Source organism: Phyllobates terribilis, unplaced genomic scaffold (genome assembly GCF_046119375.1).
Source record: "Phyllobates terribilis strain yellow unplaced genomic scaffold, ASM4611937v1 Scaffold_5__5_contigs__length_657084704, whole genome shotgun sequence".
Lineage (NCBI taxonomy): Eukaryota > Metazoa > Chordata > Amphibia > Anura > Dendrobatidae > Phyllobates > Phyllobates terribilis.
The window spans coordinates 508287070-508314670 of record NW_027362765.1 but is presented as its reverse complement, the minus strand read 5'-3'; the positions used below and the strand labels follow the sequence as shown (position 1 = coordinate 508314670).

The following is a 27601-nucleotide window of genomic DNA, read 5'->3' as shown; positions in this document are numbered from 1 at the left end:
AGACTTCTAAAGCTACGATTGTCATATGGATCAAAAGAGCGATTATTGAAGCATATTAGATTCCGAACCTCTTGCCTCCAAAGAAACTGACAGCTCGCTCCACTAGAGCAGTATCGGTCTACTGGGTTGAGAAAGCCAGCGCTTCCATCGAGCAGGTCTGCAGGGCTGCTACCTGATCCTCGATCCAGATCTTCTCCAAACATTACAGACTAAACTTAGCGTCTGTTAGAGATTTGTCCTTTGGGAGAAAAGTTCTCCATGATATTGTCCCTCCCTAGACATTACTCTTTGGTATTCCTCCGGTGCGCTGTCATGTGGGGTTATTTGAAAAAATAGAATTAGACTTACTCTGTAATACGGTTTCCAATTACCCACCACGACAGCATGGGTAATTCCCTCCCTTTGCTCAATTATTTCTTATATTTTCGAATCAAGTGATAATAAATTATAATTTGAAGCATTCATAGTCTTGTGGTCCTTTGTAATAAAACTGGAGGGAGGATGTGGGAGGCACTATTTGACTCTTTGTGTTTCCTGTCCTTATTAGGGTCCAGTTACATCCTCCAGTGTGCTGTTGTGGTGGGTTATTAGAAACTGAATTACCGGTAAGTCTAATTCTACTTTTATCTGCCTCCAGACACGAGTTGCATGTTGAAAGCCGGAAAAGTAAGAGAAAGTTAAAAAAAAAAAAACTCTCCTTAAATCCCCTTCTCATCTGGGATATGTATCTTGAGATTCATCTTTCCGCAAGGAAATTCTTTCAGATGATTCTGATTCAAATGATCTGCATGAATATTTTCTCCTGCACACTTATAAGCTGTTAGATTTCATCATGGCAGTAAAAGGGAATGTGTCATCAGAAAATGACCTATTGTTTAATGAGGACTTGTCAGTAGGTCAATATTGGCTAGTGTTTGCTTGAATTTTATTCCTGTTGTTCTCCTTTGCATTCTAGATTTAAAATTTTTAAAAATTCACCATACAGAGGCAAAGCCGCTTCATGATATTGCCCACATGGCAATCTTTGACTACCACTGCATCCAAGTAAAAGGCAGAGCTCATCACATCATAGCCTATGAGAGTGGTGGCGTGAGGTCAATGAAGAGGTCTTCACAAAGGAAAATCACACAGGTTATGCTGCTCGGGTTATGGTTGAGGCGGCGTAATATATGGTAGCCAGACCCCGCTAGTCTTAATTCTAAGTACACTAACTGCTCGACATTACATTGATTTCGTCATGGATCCAGTGTTAAAGCCATTTCTCTAAAGTGTCCCAGGAGCCATTTTTCAACAAGACAACACCAGACCGCATATTTCCCCTCTACTGTGAGCAGCGAGGCGTAAATGGTCTAACATGGCCTGCAGCGTCTCCAGACTTGTCTCCCATCAAGCACATCTGGAACATCATTAGTCAGCAATTTGCACAGGGAGCTGCCAGCAGCGGATGTTGATGATTTGCCCAAATGCATCCAGTGTGGCAGAAAGTTCCTCAGACAGCCATTAAAGGGGTTGTCCACTACTTTCACATTGATGCCCTATCTATAGGATAGGGCATCAATCTATAGGATGGGGCATCAATGTATGATCGGCCGGGGTCCCGCACGCGGCTTCCTCGCCCATCAGTTGTTATTGGTGCCAGCGGCTGCCGGCCAGAAGTCCTTACCTGCTGTGCTTGGCTGTCCTGTTGTTGTGGCCGGCGCTTGTTACTGCACATCCACCTTCCATTCAATTGAATGGGAGGCTGATGTGTAGTACCCCGTGGCGGCCACTACAGATGGACGGCCAAGCACCGCAGGTAAGGACTTCCGGCCGCCGGCACTGATATCACCTGATCGTCAGGGGTGCCACGTGCGGGACCCTGGCCGATCATACATTGATACCCTATCCTATAGATAGGCTATCAATGTGAATGTAGTGGACAGCTTCTTTAATAACCTCATTGACAGTGGGCAAGGTGTATAAGTGTGGGGATTTCTGCGCTTCGCGCTGATACTCGGTACTGAATAAATCACGATGTATTGAAATTTTGTTTCTATCCATCCTGTGATTTCCATAACTTTTTATGACTTTTCCTTATTGGTGTAGTAATTTCAATGTTAAGGAGTGTATTTTTTTTTCAATTTTTTTTTATTTTACAAGTGATCTTTTCACTATTTTCATAAGACATTTCTATCATTTCTTCTATGTTCCCATCTAAAATCTACCACCCACCATGGACCAAACCTCCAGATACCACTGACCACCAGAATAAATAATATATTCAGCTGCAAAACTGTCAGGAACGTGTCCATAGCGAGCCTTAGTAAGGTTAGTCCTTGTGTTATTTCTTCATTTCACAGCAGATGTGATATTATCCAGGGGGTAGGATACATAATGGTTTGCAAAAGTAAAACCTTCTTGGCTCTCCTGTTCTGGCATCCACAAAAAGTGATTCTACAATATTTTGTTTTATGGGGCTTTTTTGTAGTTGCTTTTATAACTTTTTTTAGAAATATTGGCATCAGATTTTACATAAATATATTTGAAAAAGGAGTAAATAAAAGTAGTTAAAGTGGATCTACCACCAATATTCAAGATTACAATCGGAATACATTATCTTAGACTTTGAAAATGAAGTTTTTGCGTTGAAAATTATATCTATGCATTTTTTCTTGCTTTTGGTGTTTTTTTCTGGTCCATTTTCCTGGGCACATGCCACTCGTTTGCTTTCAGGTTTATGGTCGTGGTGCCAGTTCAGCTTACTACAATTATAACTTTACATTGTGGCATCCCGTTCCCACCATTTTTATCCTGCTACTATACCTCTGTGTTATGTAAGGCCTTTCTCCATCTGTATCCACCCAATACATCTCGTGCTGCACTAATATATTCTTTTTCCCCTACATTACCTTGCTCCAGGTTCACCTTTCCATATGTGATGGGCTGGAGGCTCCTGACATGGAGCACGGTGTGGAGCTACCGCAGGGTAAGTACAGAGACTATGGAATATGGCCGATCTCTACATGATCTGTGATATGCGGGGACATTAGTGGAGGAGACTACACTGGGGTAAAGAGCAGTCGCTGATGATGTTAGCCCTATCCCAAGTACAACATGTGATTGATGATCTGCGGCATATTGGGGCAGTGACATTAGTCTGGGAAAGCCATATGACAGATGGACAGTACATCACTGTCATGGTGGGAAAGAATCGGCAGCGAGATCACGTGACGCAACTCCCGCAAAAACAAAAAATCAGATTAACTATTCCTTGGCCATTTCTAACACTACGGCTGTCCAAAATTAAAATAGTCTCAGCAGAGAGAACAGCATATAAAGAAGACACAGACACAATGAATGGAGTTTATTAATCTTTATTCTTATCTATTATGAAATTTAGAATAATTTAATCATCCAGTGCCATTTATAGGATTTACTGCATAAAACGGATGTGAACCAGAGGAAGGCAAAACAACCCCATGTGTGGGGAAAAATTCCTTCCTGACCCCAAGTACTGGCGATCGGCTAATCCCTGGTTCACTGCAGTGTCAGCTCTGGATGGGCCCTATCACCGCTCTACATGGAACATTTATACATATCTAATACGTATATTTCTATCTTATCTTTATATCTAGACTATTTATAGCTTATGTCTAACAAAGGGCGCACTTACACTAGTTAATTATCGGGAATCGGCGTTTTTAGGAACAGTCATTTTCTGATAATTGTGTAGTGTAAACAGGCGGGCGATCACCCAACAAACAAAAGGTCAGCTGCTTAAAAATGATTAACACACAGTCACACATACATTCACACATATACACGCTGTGACACATACACATATATGCTTACATATCTGCAGATACACACGGCGACATTCGCAAACATACATTCACATATCTCACACTGAGACACATACATACTAAAATTCATACAAACATATACATTTATTCACACCCACAAAATACATACATGTAGACTATGTAGCTCATATATACACACATAGTGAATGATTTGCACACATTAACATAGATTGATACAAACAGACATGTGCTTGTTTCATATTCATGTAAATATATATATATTTAAATATGGATATATATAAAACAATAAAAATGGAGGCAGCACAGCAAATGAAAAAGTGAAAAAAGTGCTATTAGCCCATAATGGCGACGTTTCGGATCTAAGTAAGAACCTTTCTCAAGCAGTACAGAAGTGCATGTGCATACCTTATGGAGAACGCCAATTGCAAAAAGTGTTTAACAATAATTACACAAGTAAGAGCATATCCCATCATATAGAGTAAGATATACATACAGTGAATGTCAATTCATAATGATGACATTGGAATAAAGTGCATTATGATGACCAGAATAGAAAAACAATGTAAATAATACATGAAAAAGATTAAATATTAATTAACAGCTGTACATGCCATGACTCACTCCATTGTATTTTAAAAACAGTGCCAATATCAGCGTCCTGCTACATTTAATGCACAAGTCAGAAAGAAGAAAGGGACATAAGCGGCATTTCATGCATGTGCAAAGACACTATGAGGTTTCCGGCGCCATCTTGGTAAAGGAGAGTCAAAGCATCATCTGCGCATGCGTCAGAGTATCCTGAAGTTACGGCAGTATAGCCGGCTGACCAATGATACAAGACAGAAAGCCTGCATGCACCCTAAAATGCGGGATCGCACCAGCTGCATTTTGGACAAGGGATTTGAATTAAAATGTGCCAGAAAAGTAACATTAAATCATTAAAGAGAAAATATAATATGCAAGGAGGACTTTATACATATTTATTTAAGATCGCCAAAAATGGCACAGGACTTAATCCAAACAGAAAACCCCCAGACGCAGGGACTCGAACATAATATACGAGCACGCCGAAGCTACTCGATAAGCACCCGAGCATGCTTAGTTAAAGGGTTAAACTAGCACACTCGCTCATCACTATTCCTCATTGATGATTTAATGTTACTTTTCTGGCACATATTAATTCAAATCCCTTGTCCAAAATGGAGCTGGTACGATCCCTCATTTTAGGGTGCATGCAGGCTTTCTGTCTTGATGTCGATATTGGCGCTGTTTTCAAAATACAATAGGGTGAGTCATGGCATGATTAGTCATATACAGCTGTTTCTTAATTAATATTTAATCTTTTTTATGTATTATTTACATTGTTTTTCTATTCTGGTCATCATAATGCACTTTATTCCAATGTCATCATTATGAATTGTCATTCACTGCATGTATATCTTACTATATATGATGGGATATGCTCTTACTTGTGTAATTATTGTTAAACACTTTTTGTAATTGATGTTCTCCATAAGGTATGCACATGCACTTCTGTACTGCTTGAAAAAGGTTCTCACTTAGAACCGAAACGTCGCCATTATGGGTTAATAAATAGCACTTTTTTCACTTTTTCATCTGGTGCGCGGCCTCCATTTTTCTTGTTCTATTTAAGGTTTGATCTTTACCTGGGAAACCTGGCACCCTGACGTTTTGTTAGTGTTTATATATATGTCTATACATACATACATACACACACATACAACACACACACAAACACACATATACAGTGCTCGGCGTAACATACATACACACACGTAAATGAGTACACAAGCTTTGAAAAATAAGATTTTAATCAATGTCTCACTTAATACAAGAACAGTCTCCAATTTTTACAAGGCTGATTTTCATATAACATTTTATTAAGCCATAGCATGAAAGTAAGGTTAATAATAATACCTTCATTACAAAATTTTCAGTTTTATTCAAATTAGTTGATGCAAAAATGAATACACCCACATCAAAATGCTACATCTAGTATTTTGTATGACCTCTATGATTTTTTTAAGAACAATACCAAGTCTTCTAGGCATGAAATGAACAAGTCGGCGACATAGTGTAACATCTAACTTTTATACCATTCTTCAAAATTTACCTCTTTTATAGCCTGGACATTGGATGGAGAGCGATGCTCAACTTGTCTCTTCAGAATTCCCCATAGGTGTTTGATTGGGTTCAGATCAGGAGACACTTGCCCCTGAATCACGTTCACCCTGTTCTTTATCAGAAATGCAGGGTCCTCGCTCCTCCTGTACCAGTCGCTGTCACATTGTGTTCAAGATTATTGTACTTGTTTTTGCTATGAATACCCCTTTTCACATGTAAAACGCCATGGAATAAATGGCGCTATAACAATAAATAATAATAATAATGTGTCTTTTGGATTGTCATGTTGGAAAAGAGCGCAGCTACCAAAGGCACGGAGTGAGGGTAGCATCTTCTCTTTCAATATCGATATTACATCTACTGTATAGTGGCAGTACATCTGTGAATTTATAATACCCTGCATGAACTGTGATTCCCCTACACCAGCAGAACCCATGTAACCCCACATAAGGACACTTCCACCACCATGTTTCACTTTAGTCTCCAGGCATTTTTATAATTACTTTTTTCTAAATGCATGGTGTCTACAGTGAAACATAGTGGTAGCAGTGTCCTTATGTGGGGTTATTTGAGTGCTGCTGGTGTCAGTGAGCTACAATTCATTGAGGGTATCCTAAATTTACAGGTGTACTGCTCTATATTGATAGAGAATATGCTACCATCACCCCATGTCCTTGGTAGATGTGTAATTTAGCAACATGATAATGAACACACATTTAAGGTTATTGTTGCATTTCTGTAGAAGAACAGGGTGAACGTGATTCAGAGGCCAAGTATGTCTCCTGATCTGAACCCAACCGAAGACCTATGGGGAATTCTGAAGAGACAAGTTGAACATTACAGGCATCCAGGCTATAAAAAGAGGTCATTGTTGAAGAATGAAAAAAGATAGATGGTGGAATACGTCACCATCTTCTTCATTCCATGCCTTGAAGACTTGTTGCGATTCTTAAAAATCATGGTCATACAAATATTGGATGTAGCAGTTTTTTGTGTAGGGTGTATTCATTTTTGCATCAACTAATTTGAGTAGAATTGAAGATTTTGTAATGAAAGTTGTATTATTAACCTTACTTTTATGCTATCAAAGTCAGTCTAGTAAAAATGTTGGAAATTAGTCTTCTATTCAGTGAGACATTGATTAAAATCTAACTTTTCAAAGGGGGTGCACTCATGTATCCAAATCCTATGTGTATATGTTTCTTACATATACTTACCTTTCTTACATATACTTCTACTTATCATTTTTGTACCTATACCTATCTTTTTTTACTTATCTCTACTCACCTATACTTAATCTTTCATACCTATATTTATTCTTTTTTACCTACACTTATTTTTACTTTTACTTATACTTTCTTACCAATACTTACCTATACTTATTCTAGCTTATTCTAGCTTACATATACTTATTATTTTATTTCCTATACTTATCACTACTTGCCTATAATGATTCTTCCTTTCCTATATTTACCGATACTTATCCTCTTGTAACTACATTTATCCGTTCTTACTTATATTTATTCTTTGCTACCTATACGTAGCATATGCTTACATATGCTTATCCTTTTTAAAAAAATGTTTATTGAATGCTGAACATACTTATCCTTATCTATAAGTATTCTTCTTATTTTTTATTTTTTAAATTTTAAATATATTTATCCTTATTTATCTGTACTTATCCTTTCCCACCTATATACACTGCTCAAAAACATAAAGGGAACACTTAAACAACAGAATATAACTCCAAGTAAATCAAACTTCTGTGAAATCAAACTGTCCACTTAGGAAGCAACACTGATTGACAATCAATTTCACATGCTGTTGTGCAAATGGAATAGACAATAGATGGAAATTATTGGCAATTATCAAGACACCCTCAATAAAGGAGTGGTTCTGCAGGTGGGGACCACAGATCACATCTCAGTACCAATGCTTTCTGGCTGATGTTTTGGTCACTTTTGAATGTTGGTTGTGCTTTCACACTCATGGTAGCATGAGATGGACTCTACTACTCACAGAAGTTGCTCAGGTAGTGCAACTTATCCAGGATGGCACATCAAGGCGAGCTGTAGCAAGAAGGTTTGCTGTGTCTGTCAGTGTAGTGTCCAGAGGCTGGAGACACTACCAGGAGACAGGCCAGTACACCAGGAGACATGGAGGGGGCCGTAGGAGGGCAACAATCCAGCAGGAGGACCGCTACCTCCGCCTTTGTGCAAGGAGGAACAGGAGGAGCACTGCCAGAGCCCTGCAAAATGACCTCCAGCAGGCCATAAATGTGCATGTGTCTGCACAAACGGTTAGAAACAGACTCCATGAGGGTGGTATGAGGGCCCGATATCCACAGACAGGGGTTGTGCTCACAGCCCAACACCGTGCAGGATGCTTGGCATTGGCCACAGACCACCAGGATTTTTCAAAGTCGCCACTGGCACCCTGTGCTCTTCACAGATGAAAGCAGGTTCACACTGAGCACATGTGGCAGAGTCTGGAGACGCCATGGAGAGCGATCTGCTGCCTGCAACATCCTTCAGTATGACCGGTTTGGCAGTGGGTCAGTAATGGTGTGGGGTGGAATTTCTTTGGAGGGCCGCACAGCCCTCAATGCGCTCGCCATAGGTAGCCTGACTGCCATTAGGTACCGAGATGAGATTCTCAGACCCCTTGTGAGATCATATGCTGGTGCGGTTGGCCCTCAGTTCCTCCTAATGCAGGACAATGCCAGACCTCATGTGGCTGGAGTGTGTCAACAGTTCCTGCAAGATGAAGGCATTGAAGCTATGGACTGGCCCGCCCGTTCCCCAGACCTGAATCCGATTGAGCACATCATGTCTCGCTCCTTCCACCAACGTCACGTTGCACCACAGGCTGTCTAGGAGTTGGCAGATGCTTTGTTCCAGGTCTGGGAGGAAATCCCACAGGAAACCATCCGCAACCTCATCAGGAGCATGCCCAGGTGTTGTAGGGAGGTCATACAGGCACGTGGAGGCAACACACAAAACTGAGCCTCATTTTGACTTTTTTAAGGACATTACATCAAAGTTGGATCAGCCTGTAGTGTGTTTTTACACTTTAATTTTGGGGGTGACTCTAAATCCAGGCCTCCATTGGTTAATAAATTTGATTTCCATTGATGATTTTTGTGTGATTTTGTTGTCAGCACATTCAAATTTATACAGAACAAAGTATTCAATGAGAATATTTCATTCATTCAGATCTAGGATGTGTTATTTGAGTGTTCCCTTTATTTTTTTGAGCAGTGTATATCCTTTCTTACCTATACCTATCCTTTTTTTCTTACTTTAATTGAATTTTTAATGAACTTATTTTTTCTTACTAATACATTGCTCAAAAAAATAAAGGGAACACACAACTAACACATCCTAGATCTGAATGAATGAAATATTCTCATTGAATACTTTGTTCTGTACAAAGTTGAATGTGCTGACAACAAAATCACACAAAAATCATCAATGGAAATCAAATTTATTAACCAATGGAGGCCTGGATATGGAGTCACCCCCAAAATTAAGGTGTAAAAACACACTACAGGCTGATCCAACTTTGATGTAATGTCCTTAAAAAAAGTCAAAATGAGGCTCAGTATTGTGTGTGGCCTCCATGTGCTTGTATGACCTCCCTGCCACGCCTGGGCATGCTCCTGATGAGGTTGCGGATGGTCTCCTGTGGGATCTCCTCCCAGACCTGGACTAAAGCATCAGCCAACTCCTGGACAGTCTGTGGTGCAACGTGACGTTGGTGGATGGAGCAAGACATTATGTCCCAGATGTGCTCAATCGGATTCAGGTCTGAGGAATGGGTGGGCCAGTCCATAGCTTCAATGCCTTCATCTTGCAGGAACTGCTGACACACTACAGCCACATGAGGTCTGGCATTGTCCTGTATTAGAAGGAACCCAGGGTCAACCACACCAGTATATGGTCTCACAATGCATCTGAGAATCTCATCTCGGTACCTAATGGCAGTCAGGCTACCTCTGGCGAGCACATGGAGGGCTGTGCGGCCCTCCAAAGAAATGTCACCCCACACTATTACTGACCCACTGCCAAACCGGTCATGCTGAAAGATGTTGCAGGCAGCAGAATGCTTTCCACGGCGTTCCAGACTCTGTCACGTCTGTTACATGTGCTCAGTGTGAACCTGCTTTCATCTGTGAAGAGCACAGGGTGCCAGTGGCGACTTTGCCAATTCTGATGTTCTGTGGCACATGCCAAGTGTCCTACACGGTGTTGGGCTGTGAGCACAACCCCCATCTGTGGACGTCGGGCCCTCATACCACCCTCATGGAGTCGGTTTCTAACCGTTTGTGCAGGCACATGCACATTTGTGGCCTGCTGGAGGTCATTTTGCAGGGCTCTGGCAGTGCTCCTCCTGTTCCTCCTTGCACAAAGGCAGAGGTAGCGGTCCTGCTGCTGGGTTGTTGCCCTCCTACGGCCCCCTCCACGTCTCCTGGTGTACTGGCCTGTCTCCTGGTAGCGCTTCCAGCCTCTGGACACTACTCTGACAGACACAGCAAACCTTCTTGCCACAGCTCGCATTGATGTGCCATCCTGGATGAGCTGCACTACCTGAGCAACTTCTGTGGGTTGTAGAGTCCGTCTCATGCTAACACGAGTGTGAAAGCACAACCAACATTCAAAAGTGACCAAAACATCAGCCAGAAAGCATTGGTACTGAGATGTGGTCTGTGGTCCCCACCTGCAGAATCACTCCTTTATTGAGGGTGTCTTGATAATTGCCAATAATTTCCATCTATTGTCTGTTCCATTTGCACAACAGCATGTGAAATTTATTGTCAGTTTTGCTTCCTAAGTGGACAGTTTGATTTCACAGAATTTTGATTTACTTGGAGTTATATTCTGTTGTTTAAGAGTTCCCTTTATGTTTTTGAGCAGTGTACTTACCTATACTTCTGTTTTCCTATACTTATCCTCTCGTACCTATAGCTATCCTTCCCTACCAATACTTTTTTTTTTCTTATTTTTATTGAATTTAAATATATTTATCCTTTATTTCATATTCTTATCTTTTTTTACCAACTTATACTTTTTTATTTTAAATATACTTATTGTTTCTTACCTATATTTATCTATACTTAACCTTTCCTACCTATACTTATCTTTTTTTTTTTGTTTTGTTTTTTTTACATATACTTATCGTTTCTTACCTATACTTATCCTTATCCTTTCTTATTTATACTTATCTGAATAAAGTATTTATGAAGGAGGCAATCCTGGCCCTTCCTCTTCTCATCATCCTTCTTGCATTAATGCGGGGCCAGGCGCAGCAAGTGGTTTCCTCCTCTGTACTTTGGCTGCCTTTTTCTTGGACAGGTTGTTCTTCATCTGTAGAAGTGATGTCTTCTTCTGCAATATTCTCAGTCTCTGGTTCCTATAAACACAATGAAATAAAGCTAAATATCGTGGCCCTGATTCATCATATGCATTTTTAAGTTCCTTTCCTTTTTTTGTCTTGTGGTATTAGTTGCGTTTTTGGGTGTCAAATTTATCAAATTGGTGCAACAGATTTATGAATTTGGCATTAAGTAAAAAACGGTCTTTCTCCGTCTTGAACTATTTTCTGTAACTTTTGGCACCAAAAGTTGCCCCTAATACTGGCTTACTGAAAAATGCAGCCGGGTTGGACTGGAGTAAACTTGTGGCAAATTTTTAAATTTTGAAAAGGTTTCAATTGATGAATCAGGATAAAATATCTGGAATTACCAGACTCTGCCCACAAAGCAGAAAACAAAATTTAAAAACCAGGCAAGCACGTATAGTATAGACTTAAAAAAAGGCGGAAATAAAATAATGAAATAGGTGTAAACAAAAAAGGCGCTAAACACACAAAACTAGACAAAAATCTGGCGCAAAGGCAATGATGAATCAGGGCCTGTGACCCGGAGCCATTCCCTATGTGTAATAATCAGAGAAGCTAAAAAGTGCATCGGCTGAGAGATGGGCGTGATACTGATATATAATCAACTGTGTATCTGAATAAATGCTGTGCATAGTGATGGGGATCTGTATATAACTACTATAACCAAAGAGATTGACAATTCCAGTTTTTTTACTCTACATGATGCTAATATAAATCATGTCCTTTCAGTTCAGTATGAAGATAAACCCTGGATCATCACCACCATCACTTACCTCATCCTCTGGGATCCTAATGCCATCATCCAGCTTCATGTAGATGGGCTGCAATACAACAGGTAAGAGTTAGTATTTATTTTTTTTAATATTATAAAGGAGTTGTGTAGCCCTTGTGGAATTTTCATAAAGAATTGTACCCTAACACACTGTCAGGATTCGGCTTCGCCTGTCTGTGTCAGCAGTTGTCGTATGACCAAAAGTATGCAATTTGCATACAAGTGGTCATGTCAGTAGAACATTACATTCTGCTTGCATTCTGTCGTAAATTACACCAGGGCTGAACAACCCCTTTGATTTCAGTCATTTTATACATTCCTCATATTATTGCATACGAGGATTTGTAGCTTAGAGATGCCTGCAGGGCCATAGGTAAGGGAGCACTTATATAAACCATGGTGGCAATGAGTCTCTTACCCCGTCATTGTCGTCATAACCATCCACATCCTGATCCTTATAGAAGAAAAGAGGAAAATTACAAATTGTACTGGGAAAATGTTTGGGTGCTCTCAGATCTGCACTATGATATTATTGGTGTTTTTCTGTGTATTCGTGTTTTTTCTATATTCTAGTTTTGATGCACTTGTTTTATGCTTCATATAACAAAAATTGTCGACACACAAATATATATAATTTTGTGCCCTTTTAATCAGTTGCTTAATACGCGGCTAGTCATACAATTTTGCTTTTTTCTGAATATTACTTTGTGTACATGTCTCACGGAGCAGAGTGACCTCGGTGAACTATAATGATTTAACTCTCATTAACTGACCAAATATACAATATTTCCGCTGACTGACTTGAACACAGCAGATCTGACACTACTCGTGGCGCTCACACTTATTCTCCTGTGATTTTGTGTGTTTTTTCTCCTTGTGTGTGATTGGTAGCAGGTAGTATATATTGCACTGTGACTTCAGTTACTGTGAACTTTGACTAAGATCAATTTGTTTGTGTGAAACGCGCTAGTGAAAGTTTCTATGGTGCAGTTGGAATACACTTTAATAATATGATCTGCTCATATCGCTTACGTAGTATTCCGTCATCTGTAGCACAGAGTCTCTCATCTGTTGCAATGAGAAAAAAAAACATTAATAGTAACTGTATTATCTGTATTCTAGTAACAAATCTAAAAAACTTAACTTACGTGGCTTCTGTTACAAACATTTTTATCAATAGCCAAATCGGATCATCCTTTATACAGCTCTGGCAAAAATTAAGAGACCACTGCAAAATTTTCATTTTCTCTGATTTTTCTCTTTACAGGTATACTTTTGAGTAAAATGTACATTGTTGTTTTATTCTATAAACAACTGACATCATGTCTCCGAAATTCAAAGCTAAAAGTTTTGTATTTATTTGCAGCAAATGAGAAATCGTCAAAATAATAAAAAAGAAACAGTGTTTTCAGACCTCAAATAGTGCCAAGAAAACAAGTTCTTAATCATTTAGAAACAACAATATTCATGTTTTAACTCAGGAAGAGTTCAGAAATCAATATTTGGTGGAAGAACCATGGTTTTTAATCACAGCTTTCATGCGTCTTGGCATGCTTTCCACCAGTCTTTCACACTGCTTTTGGGTGACCTTATGCCACTCCTGGCACAAAAATTTAAGCAGTTCTTCTTTGATGGCTTGTGACTATCCATCTTCCTCTTGATTACATTCCAGAGGTTTTCAATGGGGTTCAGGTCTGGAGATTGGGCTGTCCATGACAGAGTCTTGATGTGGTGCTCCTTAATTCCACACATTGATTGACCTAGCTGTGTGGCATGGGGCATTGTGCTGCTGCAAAAAACAGTCCTCAGAGTTGGGGAATATTGTCTGAGCAGAAGGAAGCAAGTGTTTTTCAAGGATAACCTTGTATGCGGCTTGATTTATACGTCCTTCGCAAAGATTAACCTGCCTAATTCCAACTATGCTGAAGCATCCCCAGATCATCACCGATCCTCCGCCAAATTTCACAGTGGGTTCAAGACACTATGGCTTGTATGCCTCTCCAGTTCTCCGTCTAACCATTAGACGACCAGGTGTTGGGCAAAACTGAAAATTAGACTCATCAGAGAAGATTACCTTACTCCAGTCGTCTATGGTCCAATCCTTATGGTCTCTGGCAAACTTCAGCCTGACTATCCTTTGCTTCTCATTGATGAAAGGCTTTTTTCTAGCTTTATATGACTTGAGGCCTGTCTCTAGGAGCCGGTTACGAACTGTTCTTGCCGTGCACTTCACCCCAGCTGCCATTTGCAATTCATTTTGTAGGTCACTTGATGTCATCATGCGGTTGCTGAGTGACATTCGAATAAGATGACGGTCTGTAGCTTTGTTGTTCCCAATGTCTGCTGCTTGACCATGTTGTAATGGACTGAAGTCTTCGAAATTTTAAGGATGGAGGCAACATGATGCTCACTGTATCCCTCTGCTAGTAAAACCAGAATTGAGACCTTTTTTTCCTCACTCAAGACTTTTCTTTTCAACTCCTTTGGCATGGTTAAAATTATTTTTTCATTCAAATTACTTTTGGGCTATTCCTAGCACTTGTTTTGCCATCCAGCTTGTCCTATTGCAAGAGGATTGTGAAGACCACAGCAGTGTTTCTTATACTTTCCCTCATTACATAAGATTTGGTTCAGGTCATCACCTTATCAGAAGCACAATAAGTAGAATGAGGTGGACTTTGGTTGGAATTCAACTGACGCTGGAATGGAATGGCTGTCAGACATGTAGAGATGGCGATTTTTAGAAAACTGTGCAGTGGTCTCTTAATTTTTGCCAGAGCTGTATGTATCTGCCCTCCCAATGCACATCACACGTTATCAAATCTAATCTGTGCTGAATTCCTCAACAATCTCAGTGGGATCTGGAAAATTACTGCTTTTCTTATTCAGGTTAAGGATTTGTTCCGATCTGCAGAGTTTCTGCCATTTTGACAGCAAAACGAGCAGACCACTCTGGCAAAACAGACTCAGCCTCTGATCGTAAGGCCAAGTTCACACAATTTTAATTTCGGTCTGTGCATGAAAAAACATGAATCACACGGACGGCGCTAGGACCAATGTAATTCGATTAGTTGATAGGAGCGCGTTTTTTTTTTTAACCCCTTTTTGATGTACATAATAGTATGCACCACGTCATCACCCCCTGTTCAGCGTGGGCTCCGGCGCTGAGCCCGCGCTAAACCGGGCACATGTCAGCTGATCTATACAGCTGACATGTGCCTGCAACAGCCACGGCTGTTAACTAGTTAAATGCCGCAGTCAATCTCAGACAGTGGCATTTAACATCGTCATGCCAGAAGCGAGTCACTTACCCCACCCATCTGCGACTCCGTCACATGATCGCAGGTCACTGATGGGTTGCCAGTAGGTTGTCATGTCCAGATTGCTATGAGCGCCGCCCAGTGGTCGGCGCTCATAGCAAGTGAGCAATTCTGCTACATACAGGCAATCTGCTCATCGCCTGCATGTAGCAGAGCCGATCAGGTAAGTGCTGCTTCTAGTCTCTAATAGAGACTATTGAAGCAAGCAAAAAGTAATAAAAAAAATGTTTTTAAAAATATATATAAAAGTTTAAAGGGAATCTGTGACCCCTCTGGGACCTATCAGACCTCTAATATGGGCATACAGGTGATAGAAATGTGAATCTATACTTACCTGTATGTTCCATATTAGCGGTTTGCTTGCCTTGAAATACATTTTTATTAACTTAGTTTTGACAAGCTTTGCATCCAGGAGACGCTAAGAAATCCCTGCCTACCTACTTAATTTCCATACTCCCCCCCCCCTCCCCTGCACGTCACAGGGGGAATATGGAAATTAAGTTAACAGGCGGGGATTTCTTTGTGTACCCCGGACGCGAAGCTTATCAAAACTAAAATGTATTTCAAAGCAAGCAAACCTCTACTATGGGCCATACATGTAAGTATAGATTCACATTTCTATCACCTGTATGCCCATATTAGAGGTCTGATAGGTCCCAGGGGGTGACAGATTCCCTTTAAATCACCCCCCTTTCGCCCCATTCAAAATAAACCAATAAAAAAAAACACACAAACACATATTTGGTATCGCTGCGTTCAGAATCGCCCAATCTACCAATATAAAAAGAGAATTAATCCAATCGGCAAACGGCGTAATGAGACAAAAATTTTAAACGCCAGAATTACGTTTTTTTGGTCGACCAACATTGCAATAAAATGCAATAACGGGCGACAAAACCATTGGATCTAGGCCCAATCTGGTATCAATAAAAATGTCAGCTCCGCGTGGAAAAAATAAGCCCTCATTCGGCCCCAGATCATGAAAAATGCAGACGCTACGAGTCTCGGAAAATGGAGCCATTTTTTTTTTTTTAGCAAACTTTGGATTTTTTTTTCACCAATTAAATAAAAAAGAACCTGGACATGTTAGGTGTCTATGAACTTGTAATGACTTGGAGAATAATAAAGGCAGGTCAGTTTTAAGATTCAGTGAACTTGGTTAAAAAAAAACAATAAACTGTGGAATTGCGCTTTTTTTGCAATTTCACCACACTTGGCATTTTTTCCCATTTTTCAGTACACGATATGGTAAAATCAATGATGTTGTTCAAAAGTACAACTCATCCTGCAAAAAATAGGCCCTCACACGGCCATATTGACTGAAAAATAGTTATGGCTCTGGGAACAAGGGGAGCAAAAAACCAAAATGCAAAAACGGGAAATGCTCAGTCATGAAGGGGTTAATGGACCGAGTCTGCATGCAAAAACACATCTTATCATGCATTAGTTTCTTCTGTAGGTCAGATGAGACTTGCCTATTTAAGTCTATGAGAGCGCAAAAAAATTGGATCCAATATGGATCTATATACATACTATATGTATGTACTATATATCTTACACTACTACATAGTGTAAGATTTTCATGGATACCAACAATTCTTTAACATAGGAAATTGTATTTGGTCATATAAATGCCATATGGATGAAAATGGAGATGAAAATCATCTGTTTTTCTGAATGAAATCAAACATATACAGTACACAGCCAATCTAATAGATGAAGGAGCCTGGCACTGACACTTTCTATAAAGCTGTCCAGCAGGTCAGAAATCATCGACATGTAGGTCTCGGCATCGTCCATCTCGCTATCAGAGGATGTAGATCCGGACATCGCTGCTTCCTGGGCAGATATTAGAAATATATGTTTAAACATGTAAGAATGTCATATTCCAGAGTCACCATTATAAAGTTACAAAGTGAGACCAGAATACAGTGGGGGGGGGGAGTATATAGTCAGTCACCAATTGTGCAAGTTCTCTTACTTAAAAAGATGAGACAGGCCTGTAATTGACATCATAGTTAGACCTGAACTATGAGAGACAAAATGAGAAAACAAATCCTGAAAATCATTGTCTGATTTGGAAAGAATTTTTTTTCAAATTTTGGTGGAAAATAAGTATTTGGTCACCTACAAACAAGCAAGATTTCTGGCTCTCACAGACCTGTAACTTCTTATTGAAGAGGCTCCTCTGTCCTCCACTCATTACCTGTAGTACTGGCACATGTTTGAACCTGTTATCAATATAAAAGACACCTGTCCGCAACCTCAGTCACACTCCAAACTCCACTATGGTGAAGACCAAAGAGCTGTCGAAGAACACCAGAAAGAAAATTGTAGCCCTGCACCAGGCTGGGAAGACTGAATCTGCAATAGGCAAGCAGCTTGGTGTGAAGAAATCAACTGTGGGAGCAATAATTAGAAAATTGAAGACATACAAAACCACTCACTGATAATCTCCCTCGATCTGGGGCTCCACACAAGATCTCACCCCGTGGGGTCAAAATGATCTCAAAAACGGTGAGCAAAAATCCCAGAACCACACGGGGGGACCTAGTGAATGACCTGCAGAGAGCTGGGACCAGTTTTACACAGGCTACCATCAGTAACACACTACGCCGCCAGGGACTCAGATCCTGCAGTGCCAGACGTATCCCCCTGCTTAAGCCATTACATGTCCGGACTCATCTGAAGTTTGCTAGAAAGCATTTGGATTATCCAGAGGAGTATTGAAAGAATGTCATATGGTCAGATGAAACCAAAGTAGAACTGTTTGGTAGAAACACAACTCGTCATGTTTGGAGGAGAAAGAATGCTGAGTTGCATCCAAAGAACACCATACCTACTGTGAAGCATGGGGGTGGCAACATCATGCTTTGGGGCTGTTTCTCTGCCAAGGGACCAGGATGAGTGATCCGTGTACATGAAAAAATAATTGGGGCCATGTATCGTGAGATTTTGAGTGCAAACCTCCTTCCATCAGCAAGGGCATTGAAGATGAAACGAGGCTGGGTCTTTCAGCATGACAATGATCCCAAGCACACCGCCAGAGCAACGAAGGCATGGCTTCGTAAGAAGCATTTCAAGGTCCTGGAGTGGCCTAGCCAGTCTCCAGATCTAAACCCTATAGAAAACCTTTGGAGGGAGTTGAAAGTCCGTGTTGCCCAGCTACAGCCCCAAAACATCACTGCTCTAGAGGAGAACTGCATGGAGGAATGGGCCAACATACCAGCAACAGTGTGTGCCAACCTTGTGAAGACTTACAGAAAACGTTTGACCTCTGTCATTGCCAACAAAGAATATATAACAAAGTCTTGAGATGAACTTTTCTAATTGACGAAATACTTATTTTCCACCAAAATGTAAAAAAAAATTCTTTCCAAATCAGACAATGTGATTTTCAGGATTTGTTTTCTCATTTTGTCTCTCATGGTTGAGGTCTACCTATGATGTAAATTACAGGCCTCGCTCATCTTTTTAAGTGGGAGAACTTGCACAATTGGTGGCTGACTAAATACTTTTTTTCCCCATTGTATAAGACTAGAAATGTGCTGAGTAAATAAATATAACAGAGAATACAATATCTGAGTGCCCGACCACATAAGTACAATATACAGGATCAATGCACAAATCTGTATTCCCCTGCGCCATGCAGTCAGAGGTGCGGACTTAGTTCACTTTCTGAACATGACGTATTTATTACTCATCTGATCCCAGCATTTTACACCAGTTATGACGTTTATTCAGTAACCACCAAAAAATAGCCCCTAAAATATAACCTTTATTGATGAAGTTAAAAACTCTCAAAAATATATATTATAAGGTGTGTACCCAATTACACATTTAACATCCAACATATGGAAGGGTCTACAAAAAATATATAATATATTGACAGGATATGATATATAGGACCCTATTACACCCCTAATATAAAGTGCAGCACAAGTAGTAGTAATCACAAAATCCTGGATGTGTGTCAATGTAACTAAATAAACAGCAATGCACTGTCCATGTTTGAAAAGATAAAGATGTTATACATTAAAGTGTGCATCAATTATTATTAAGTCCCTGACCCCTATAAGTATATGCAGAAATGATCAGGAGTAATCAGGGAAAGTACACAAATAGGGCAAAACAAAAAATCAAGACACCAAACAGAATAAGTAAATGAGCATAGGCATCTTAATAGATTACCAGTAGTGATGAGCGAGTTTGCTTGTTTAACCCTTTAATCAAGCATGCTCGGGTGCTCGCCAAGTATTTCAGCATCTATGTTTACTCCACTGCGGCTGCATGTGTCACGACTGTTAGACAGCTGCGACACATGCAGAGATTGCCTAACAAACAGGCAATCCGTGCATGTGTCGCAGCTGTCTAACAGCCGTGAAACATGCAGCCGCGGCGGATAAAAATAGATGCCGAGCATGCTGCAAATACTAGGCGAGCACCCGAGCATGCTTGATTAAAGGGTTAAACGAGCAAACTCGCTCATCACTACTGGTAATCTATTAAGATGCCTATGCTCATTTGCTTAATCAAAGTGTAATCAATGTCTATGATCACTGATTTACAACCTGAACGGTGCCAAGATGCGACCGTCCAGGCTGTAAGCCAGGACACAATGAGCTGCTGTTAGCGCAACTTCAGTAACAAACGGTGACGTCATAGAGGTTACCGCCGGTCACTGAAGGTGCGTTCCCACGGGCAGTTCACTGCAAGCCAGGTCGAGGAACTGCAGTTGTGGCGCCCCTGAGGGTTCAGTCGCCACAGGGGTACTGCACCTCAGAACGAGGTGTGGTATCTCCTCTCCCAGGTAAGGATGGAGTACTACACAGGACCCCAACCACACACTCAACACTACACCACTCCAGTTCTGTAGGGGGCCTAATGCACCATAGTGCTGCCCCGGGCCTGAATGCAGGAGTTGGGGGGAACCAAAGTTAGGGGGAACCACGTAGTGAGTAAGGGTGAGGAAGCATTTACCTAAGCACTTTATTAGAATTCTATATAACTGGAGGCCATCTTTATAACAAGGTAAACTTTGGTCATGGGTCCTTGGGACGGCAAGTCCGCACAAGGCTGCAGCCGGCTGAGGGTCCACGGTTCCCGGTCTCAGGCCTCGAGACGTCTCTGTCCCCGGTCAGGGTCCAAGCAAGAAGGCCCAGGAGGGGAGCAGAGGAGATAGACTCCACAGGCGAAAGGATCTCAGGGGTGCGGACGGAGCGGAGTCGCCACCTGCATACCTTATTCTGGCCCAGCCAGAGAGACCCTGCCGCAAGAGGGGGTACCGGTCCCCGATTATCTGACTTTGCACTTTATGTCTCTGTCGGAAAAGTCCGGAGGCTTATGTGGATCCCAGGGGGATACGGACGGAGCCGAGTCGCCACCTGTATGCCCTAATCTGAGTTTATCCAGAGGGACCAGGCCTTACGCCACGTTCTCACCACAAGTCACCAAAAAGGGCACCCAGTCGGTCCGGGAGCAACATGTTACCCACAAGCGACATTGCAGTACCTGTACGGGACTCAGTGGGGGACACAAGGTGGGAGAAGTTGAACCAGAGAGGAACACACTAGAGCGGGGGTCCTGTAAAGTGCCCCGGAACTACCTGGAGAGTGCTGAACCCCACCCTGGCGGCCGCAGCTTGCCGTGTGACAGCAGAGAGAAGCTCTGAGCTGAGTAATCACCAAAGTGAGTAAAGGCTTGGATGACTTCAACTACTGCCTCTGTCTGTTCTTTCCTCCGCGGCTCTGCACCCGCCAACGCTCTACTCTACACTCTCTCTACACTGCCCTGAGGTCCCGCTCCACCTCTGGGGAGCCGTACCAACTAAGCTGCCTGAACACCGGCCTCAGAGAACTGTTGCAGCGCTGGTGATCCTCACCAGACACCACGGGTGGCGTCACGAACATTCCCCTATCCCATTTAACTTTCCCCTTCTTTTAAGAGTGACCCCAGGGTACGGGCCCGGGAGCCGGCCACTGCGACATCCCCCGAGATCAGGCAACAACAATGCCAAAGCGCCGAGTCGTCCCCATCCCCTGGGCGCGTCACAGTGACCTCAGTGAGATCACCGCTAGCACCATGAGAAATTTTTCACGCTGTTGCGCTGAGCTCATATATTCAGCGCAATTCACTGTTAACAGCAGTGAGATCAGTGAGCTCAGGGCAACACTGTGAGAAATTTTTCATGGTGCTCGCGGTGATGTCACTGAGGTCACAGCAGTTCATTGTTCTGGCTTGCACTGAACTGCCCATGGGAACACACCTTCAGTGACAGGTGGTAACCTCTATGACGTCGGTTGCAGCAGCTCATTGTGTCCTGGTTTACAGCCTGGACGGTCGCATCTAGGCACCATTCAGGTTCTAAACTAAATATCACAGAGATGGATTACAGTGATTGACAGTATGAGGAACATGGTTGGTTTTTATTTTTGATTTTTTTACAGGGGACTTTGGCTTCAGAGGAATGAGCATAAGGTGAGTATAAATGTGTTTTTTATTTTTAAATAAATGTGTAAAACAGTGTGAACTTTTATTTCAAATAAAGTACTTTATTCTGGGTATTTGTATTTTATTCAACTATTGACTCTGGAGTTAATAATGGGGGCGTCTTATAGACGCCTCTCCATTACTAACCCCTGGACTTGATGTCAGCTGCCGATACAAAGCTGACATCAACCCCAACCCTATTACCCCACTTGCCACTGCATCAGGACAAGCGGGAAGAGTGGAGGCTAAGCGCCAGAACCTTATGAATGTGCAATTTCAGGGGTGGCTGAGAGCTGATGTTTTAATATGGGAGGGGACCAATATCCATGGCCACTTCCTAGGCTATTAATATCTGTCTGCCTAGCCTTTACTGATTATTAATATAGGGGGGGGCCCACATAATTTTTTTGGGGGGTCCCCCATTTTAATAACCAGTAAAGAATAAGTATACAGCTGTGAGCTGATATTAATAGCCTGGGAAGCTACATGGGTATTATCCTCTTCCCAGGCTATAAACATCAGTCCCAGCTGTCCGCTTTCCCTCTGCTGGTTAATAAAATGTAGGGAGATCCCACGCCATTTTTTTTTAAATGTAATCATTTATGAATAAATTACATGTACAGTAAGCTACAACCCCAAAGCACTGATTATATATATCGCTCATGTATTTATGTATCTATGTATCCATCTATCTATCGATCTATCATCTGTTCTCCCTCCTGCAAGTCCTGTGTTGTTAAATTTCTTGCAATTAAACTTTAAAAATAAATAGTTTAAATAGCATCCGTTTTTTTCCTGTACAAAACACGGATGCTGCATAAGGACACACAGATGGCACACGGACACATGGACATATGGATAGCACACGGATGTACAGGAATTACCAGGATGTGTGAAGGAGGCCTTAGTGTGATTTCTGTGTGAAAGCTTGGCCGTCATACTGGTCATGGGAGCTCTGGGTGTCACTACTGCGAGGGGGAGTGGGAGCTAGATGTCACTAGTCAGGGGACAGGTTGGGGTCTGGATGTGGCTTGTGACCCTCTCTCAGAGCTGAATGTGGTTCTCAATGTAAGAAATGTTGGAGACCATTGCTCTACAGTTAATTAATTTTTTTGATAGATTGTACTTTTACAAATGTGGAGATATCAAATATGTTTATCTATTTTTTTAAATATCTTTATTTTTAATGGAAGCAAGGGAGTGTGATTGACTTTTTTAGACTTTTTATAATTCTTTAGATTTTTTTTACTTTTTTCTTTAATCCTTTTGGGGGATTTGGACCTTGGATTGTCTGATTGCCCATAGTTAATACTGTAATATAACTGTAAAATCAAGAGTTTTCCCAAGCCTCCTTGAAAAGGAAATAAAAAATCGTGGCCCATCCTTTTTGGCAGATTCTACTCTATCCAAATACTTACCTAATAGACCTAGTATCACCTTTCGGAGAAGTAAAAACCTCCGTGACCATGTGGTGAAAGTCACTACCACAGTGATCCAATCATCTTTTTGGATAATGTCCGCCCTCGTCGGGGATGTTCACCTTGTGGCAGATGCATTTCCTGTCCTAACATTGAACGCACTTACACCTTTTGTGATTCCACAGGACTGAAACATTTTAACATCAATAATCAAATATTTTGTACCACAAAAGCCATTTATTATGCCACATGCCGCTATTCAAAAATATATGTGGTATTCACTACTCATCAGCTTAAAGGGGGTGTCCACTATTGGGACAACCCCTTCTCAATTTGAATGTTTGCCACCATGAAAATTAAAACTCCCATACTCACCTCTCGTGTCGGCACTTTTCCAGTGTTGTCAGCATTCGCTCTCCCGGGATTCACTTGAGGTTGTTATGACTTGTGAGCCCAGTGCACAATCATTGCTGGTGTCACTGTCCTCACCTTGAATGTATGTGGCGCCCCTGAGAGTTCAGTTGCCACAGAGGTACTGCACCTCACCCAGAGGTGTGGCATCTCCTTCTCTCAGGTAAGTATGGAGTACTGCCCGGGACCCCAACACCTGCACTCAACACTACACTACTCCAGGCCGGCTGGAAGGGCATTATGCACTTCTTCTGCTGCCCCGTCCCTGGCTGGAGTGGGGGGAACCAAAAGTGAGGGGGAACCAAGTAGTGGGTGTGGGTGGAGGACGCAGAACAGGGGAGCACTTGGAGATATATATAAGAAGGGAAGCCATCATGTGTAGGGGTGGATTCAGTGAGAGAGAAGAGGAGAGGAGCAGTCTGAGGAGCAGAGTCTCTTCAGGAGCTCTGCTCCAGAGTGGGGCCTAGTAAGAGAGGCCCAAGAGTGAGAGGGGAGCGGAGGAGAAAGGCTCCAGTAACAGAATGGATCCCAGGGGGTACGGTGAGTGCAGGATGGCACCCGTACGCCCGAATCTCCCAGGCATCAGAGGGATCAGGCCGCAAGAAGGGCACCAGTCCCTGGACTAGCCGAGTTACTTCAGGTCTCGGCTGGAAAACCGGAGGCTTCTGCACTTTCAGGGTCCAAAGGTCCGAAAAGGGCACCAAGTCAGGTCCGGGAACTTCAAGTTGCCCAGTCGGATCTCAAGGTACCCGATCGTGACTTTGTGTGGCGAGGCGCAGGGCAGGAGGGAGAGACCCAGTTCGGGAAGTCGGCTAAGAAAGGAACATAAAGAGAGGGGTCCCGTTAAGTGCTCTTGAGATACTTGAGGGAGTGCTGAACCCCTGCCTGGTAAACGCAGCGCGACGTGGGAGGCTGACACCTGTACAGTGCCACCTGAAGAACCTAAAGAACTGTGAGTAAACTCGGATGACTGCACCCCATTGCTTCTGTCAGTTATTACTACCATGCTGTCGCTCCTGCACTACAACGCCCAGCATCACCATCTGTACCTACACTGCCCTGGAGCTGTGCTCTGCCTGTAGAGAGCCGCACCAACCAAGCTGCCCTAACATCTGCTCCAGAGGTCTGCAGCAGCGCCGGTACCCATTACCAGGAACCACAGGTGGCGTCACGAGACAATACAGTTATCCATCTCCCCAAGCAACCAAACCCCTTTTAAAGAGTGACCCCAGGGTACGGGCCCGGGAGCAGACCGCCGTGACATCCCAAGAAGGTAAAGGCCCGGGTACCGAGTCCCCCATATCCCCCTGGACGAGTCATGTACATGTAATCAAGAGGAAGTCAGAGCTGTGGCCGCTCACTTCCTCATGATTACTTTGGCCGACTGTGACTGTGCCCTTAGTTTCTGGGAGTGACTGCGATGTATTGTCACATCATTCTCATCGTCATTCACTGTCCCTCTGAACCATCTGATATGCGCAATTTTACCATCTATGTAGATATACAATTTCTATATATTACTGCACAATGTTGCGTTACTGTGTCCTCTTTGGTTTTTACACCTTCCACCATTTATTCTACTCTCAATTTATGTGAGACCTCTATACTCAGTTATTTTCATATAGGTGTTTTACATATACCGCATTTTGAATACAAGCACATGAGCCATGCATACAGTGAACAAGTCTGAAGGACAGTGTTCACACCACCAAAAGACTGAAAAACAGAAGGACACAGTAAAACAAACGTATAAAAATACTCTGTTGTAAAAAAGTAACAGTAAACAGCAAGTGCTAGTAAAAAGGTGATAAAAAACAGGGTATTTGGTTGACATGTTTTTTGCAAAAAATGTATACTAAGCCACTCTAACAACGTCAAGGTAACCCACATCAGAGCAGTCCCTATCTGATGTATTTAAAAGATTATGGAGGTCTCCACCCCTCCCTTGTGGGCCATGCACATAAATGCCGTTCTCTGTAGCGTGTCCACATGGACATTGCCTGTCAGATCTGCTCATATAGGTACTATACACATGATCAGTTTTTAAATACGTCAGATAGGGACTGCTCTGATGTGGGTCACCTTGACATGGGTAGAGTGGCTTAGTATACATTTTTTGCAAAAAAAACATGTCAACCAAATACCCTTTTTTTATCACATTTTTACCAGCACTTGCTGTTTACTGTTACTTTTTTATAACAGAGTATTTTTATACGTTTGTTTTACTGTGTCCTTGTGTTTTTCATACACCGTATTTTGCAGACTATAAGATGCTCTTTTCCCCAAAAAAATTGGAGGAAAGTGGAGGAGGGGCAATCTTATGATGTACCTGTCTGTGGCTGTGGAATTGGGGGGGTGGACAGCGGCGAAGAAGCGAGTCAAGGGAGGCAGGAGCAGGGTCATTGGAGGCAGGAGCCGGTGCTGGGGCTACCACCTGTGCCTGCTATTAAAGAAAATGAATATGCATTGCTCCCCATGCCAATAATACCGTCCACCTCTCTGCACTGAAGCCAGGACGTAGAGGTGGGTGGGACTGTGGGAGTGTGGAGCAGTTCATTTTTTTTTTTTCAATATAGGGTGCACGTGTTAGCCGCAGACGCCGGATTCCAGCTGTGGCTGGACGATCACATGTGTCCGCTATTAAGGAAAATTAATATTCACTGCTCCCCATGCCCATAATCCTGGGCGTGGGGAGCAGTGAATATTCCGGCAGCTGACGTTGGCATGTGGGGACACATGGCATTGACGTCATGACACTTACACGCTGAAGTCAGTTGCCGGCATCAGAAGAGGACGCAAAGGGAAGGTGAGTAGAATGGTTTATTTATTTTATGTGTGCGGCGTGATGGAGATCATATACCAGGATGACGGGACATATATACGAGGATGGGCAACACATGTACCTGGATGGAGGGCCACATATACCAGGATAGAGATATACCAGGATGAGTGGGGATATATATACCAGGATGGGTGGGGACATATATACCAGGATGGGTGGGACATATACAGTGGGGAAAATAAATATTTGATACACTGTCGATATTGCAAGTTCTCCCACTACAAAGAATGGAGAGGTCTGTAATTTTATCGTACGTACACTGCAACTGTGAAAGACAGAATCGAAACATAATAAACAGTAAATCACATTGTATGATCTCGCCTCATGGGGTAAGGATGATTCTTAGAAAGGTCAGGATTCAGCGCAACTACACAGGAGGACCTGGTCAATGACCTGAAGGGAGTTGGGACCAGAGTATTAAACATTATCATTAGTAACACACTAAGCCGTCATGGATTAAAATCCTGCAGGGCATGCAAGGTCCCCCTGCTCACGTCAGCACATTTCCAGGCCCGTTTTAAGTTCGCCAATGACCATCTGGATGATTCAGATGAGGCATGGGAAAAGGTCATGTGGTCAGATGAGACCAAAATAGAACTTTTTGCCATCAACTCCACTCGCCATATTTGGAGGAAGAAGGATGAGTACAACCCCAAGAACACCGTCCCAACTGTGAAGCATGGTGGGGTAAACATCATATTTTGGGAGTGCTTTTCTGCAAAGTGGACTGCAATACTGCACCGTATTGAAGGGAGGGAGGATGGATGGGGTCATGTATCGCGAGATTTTGGCCAACAACCTCTTTCATCAGTAAGAGCACTGAAGATGGGTTGTGGTTGGGTCTTCCAGCATGACAACGACCTGAAATACACAGCCAGGGCAACTAAGGAGTGGCTCCGTAAGAAATTTCACGGTCCTGGAGTGGCCTAGCCAGTCTCCAGACCTGAACCCAGTAGAAAATCTTTGGAGGGAGCTGAAACTCAATGCTGCCCAGAGACAGC

At 42.3% G+C, this 27601-nt stretch overlaps 1 protein-coding gene across 1 annotated transcript in view; it reads left to right on the top strand.

Moving 5' to 3' along the window:
* Window positions 1-384: 384 nt before the first annotated feature.
* LOC141271648 (uncharacterized) overlaps window positions 385-27601 on the top strand; it is a 32459-nt gene continuing 5242 nt past the window's right edge. The window contains exons 1-6 of the mRNA XM_073681690.1: window positions 385-388; window positions 638-666; window positions 752-892; window positions 2164-2307; window positions 2899-2965; window positions 12078-12183. Coding sequence (XP_073537791.1) covers window positions 385-388; window positions 638-666; window positions 752-892; window positions 2164-2307; window positions 2899-2965; window positions 12078-12183 — 491 coding nt within the window. The remainder of the gene's footprint in view (window positions 389-637; window positions 667-751; window positions 893-2163; window positions 2308-2898; window positions 2966-12077; window positions 12184-27601) is intronic.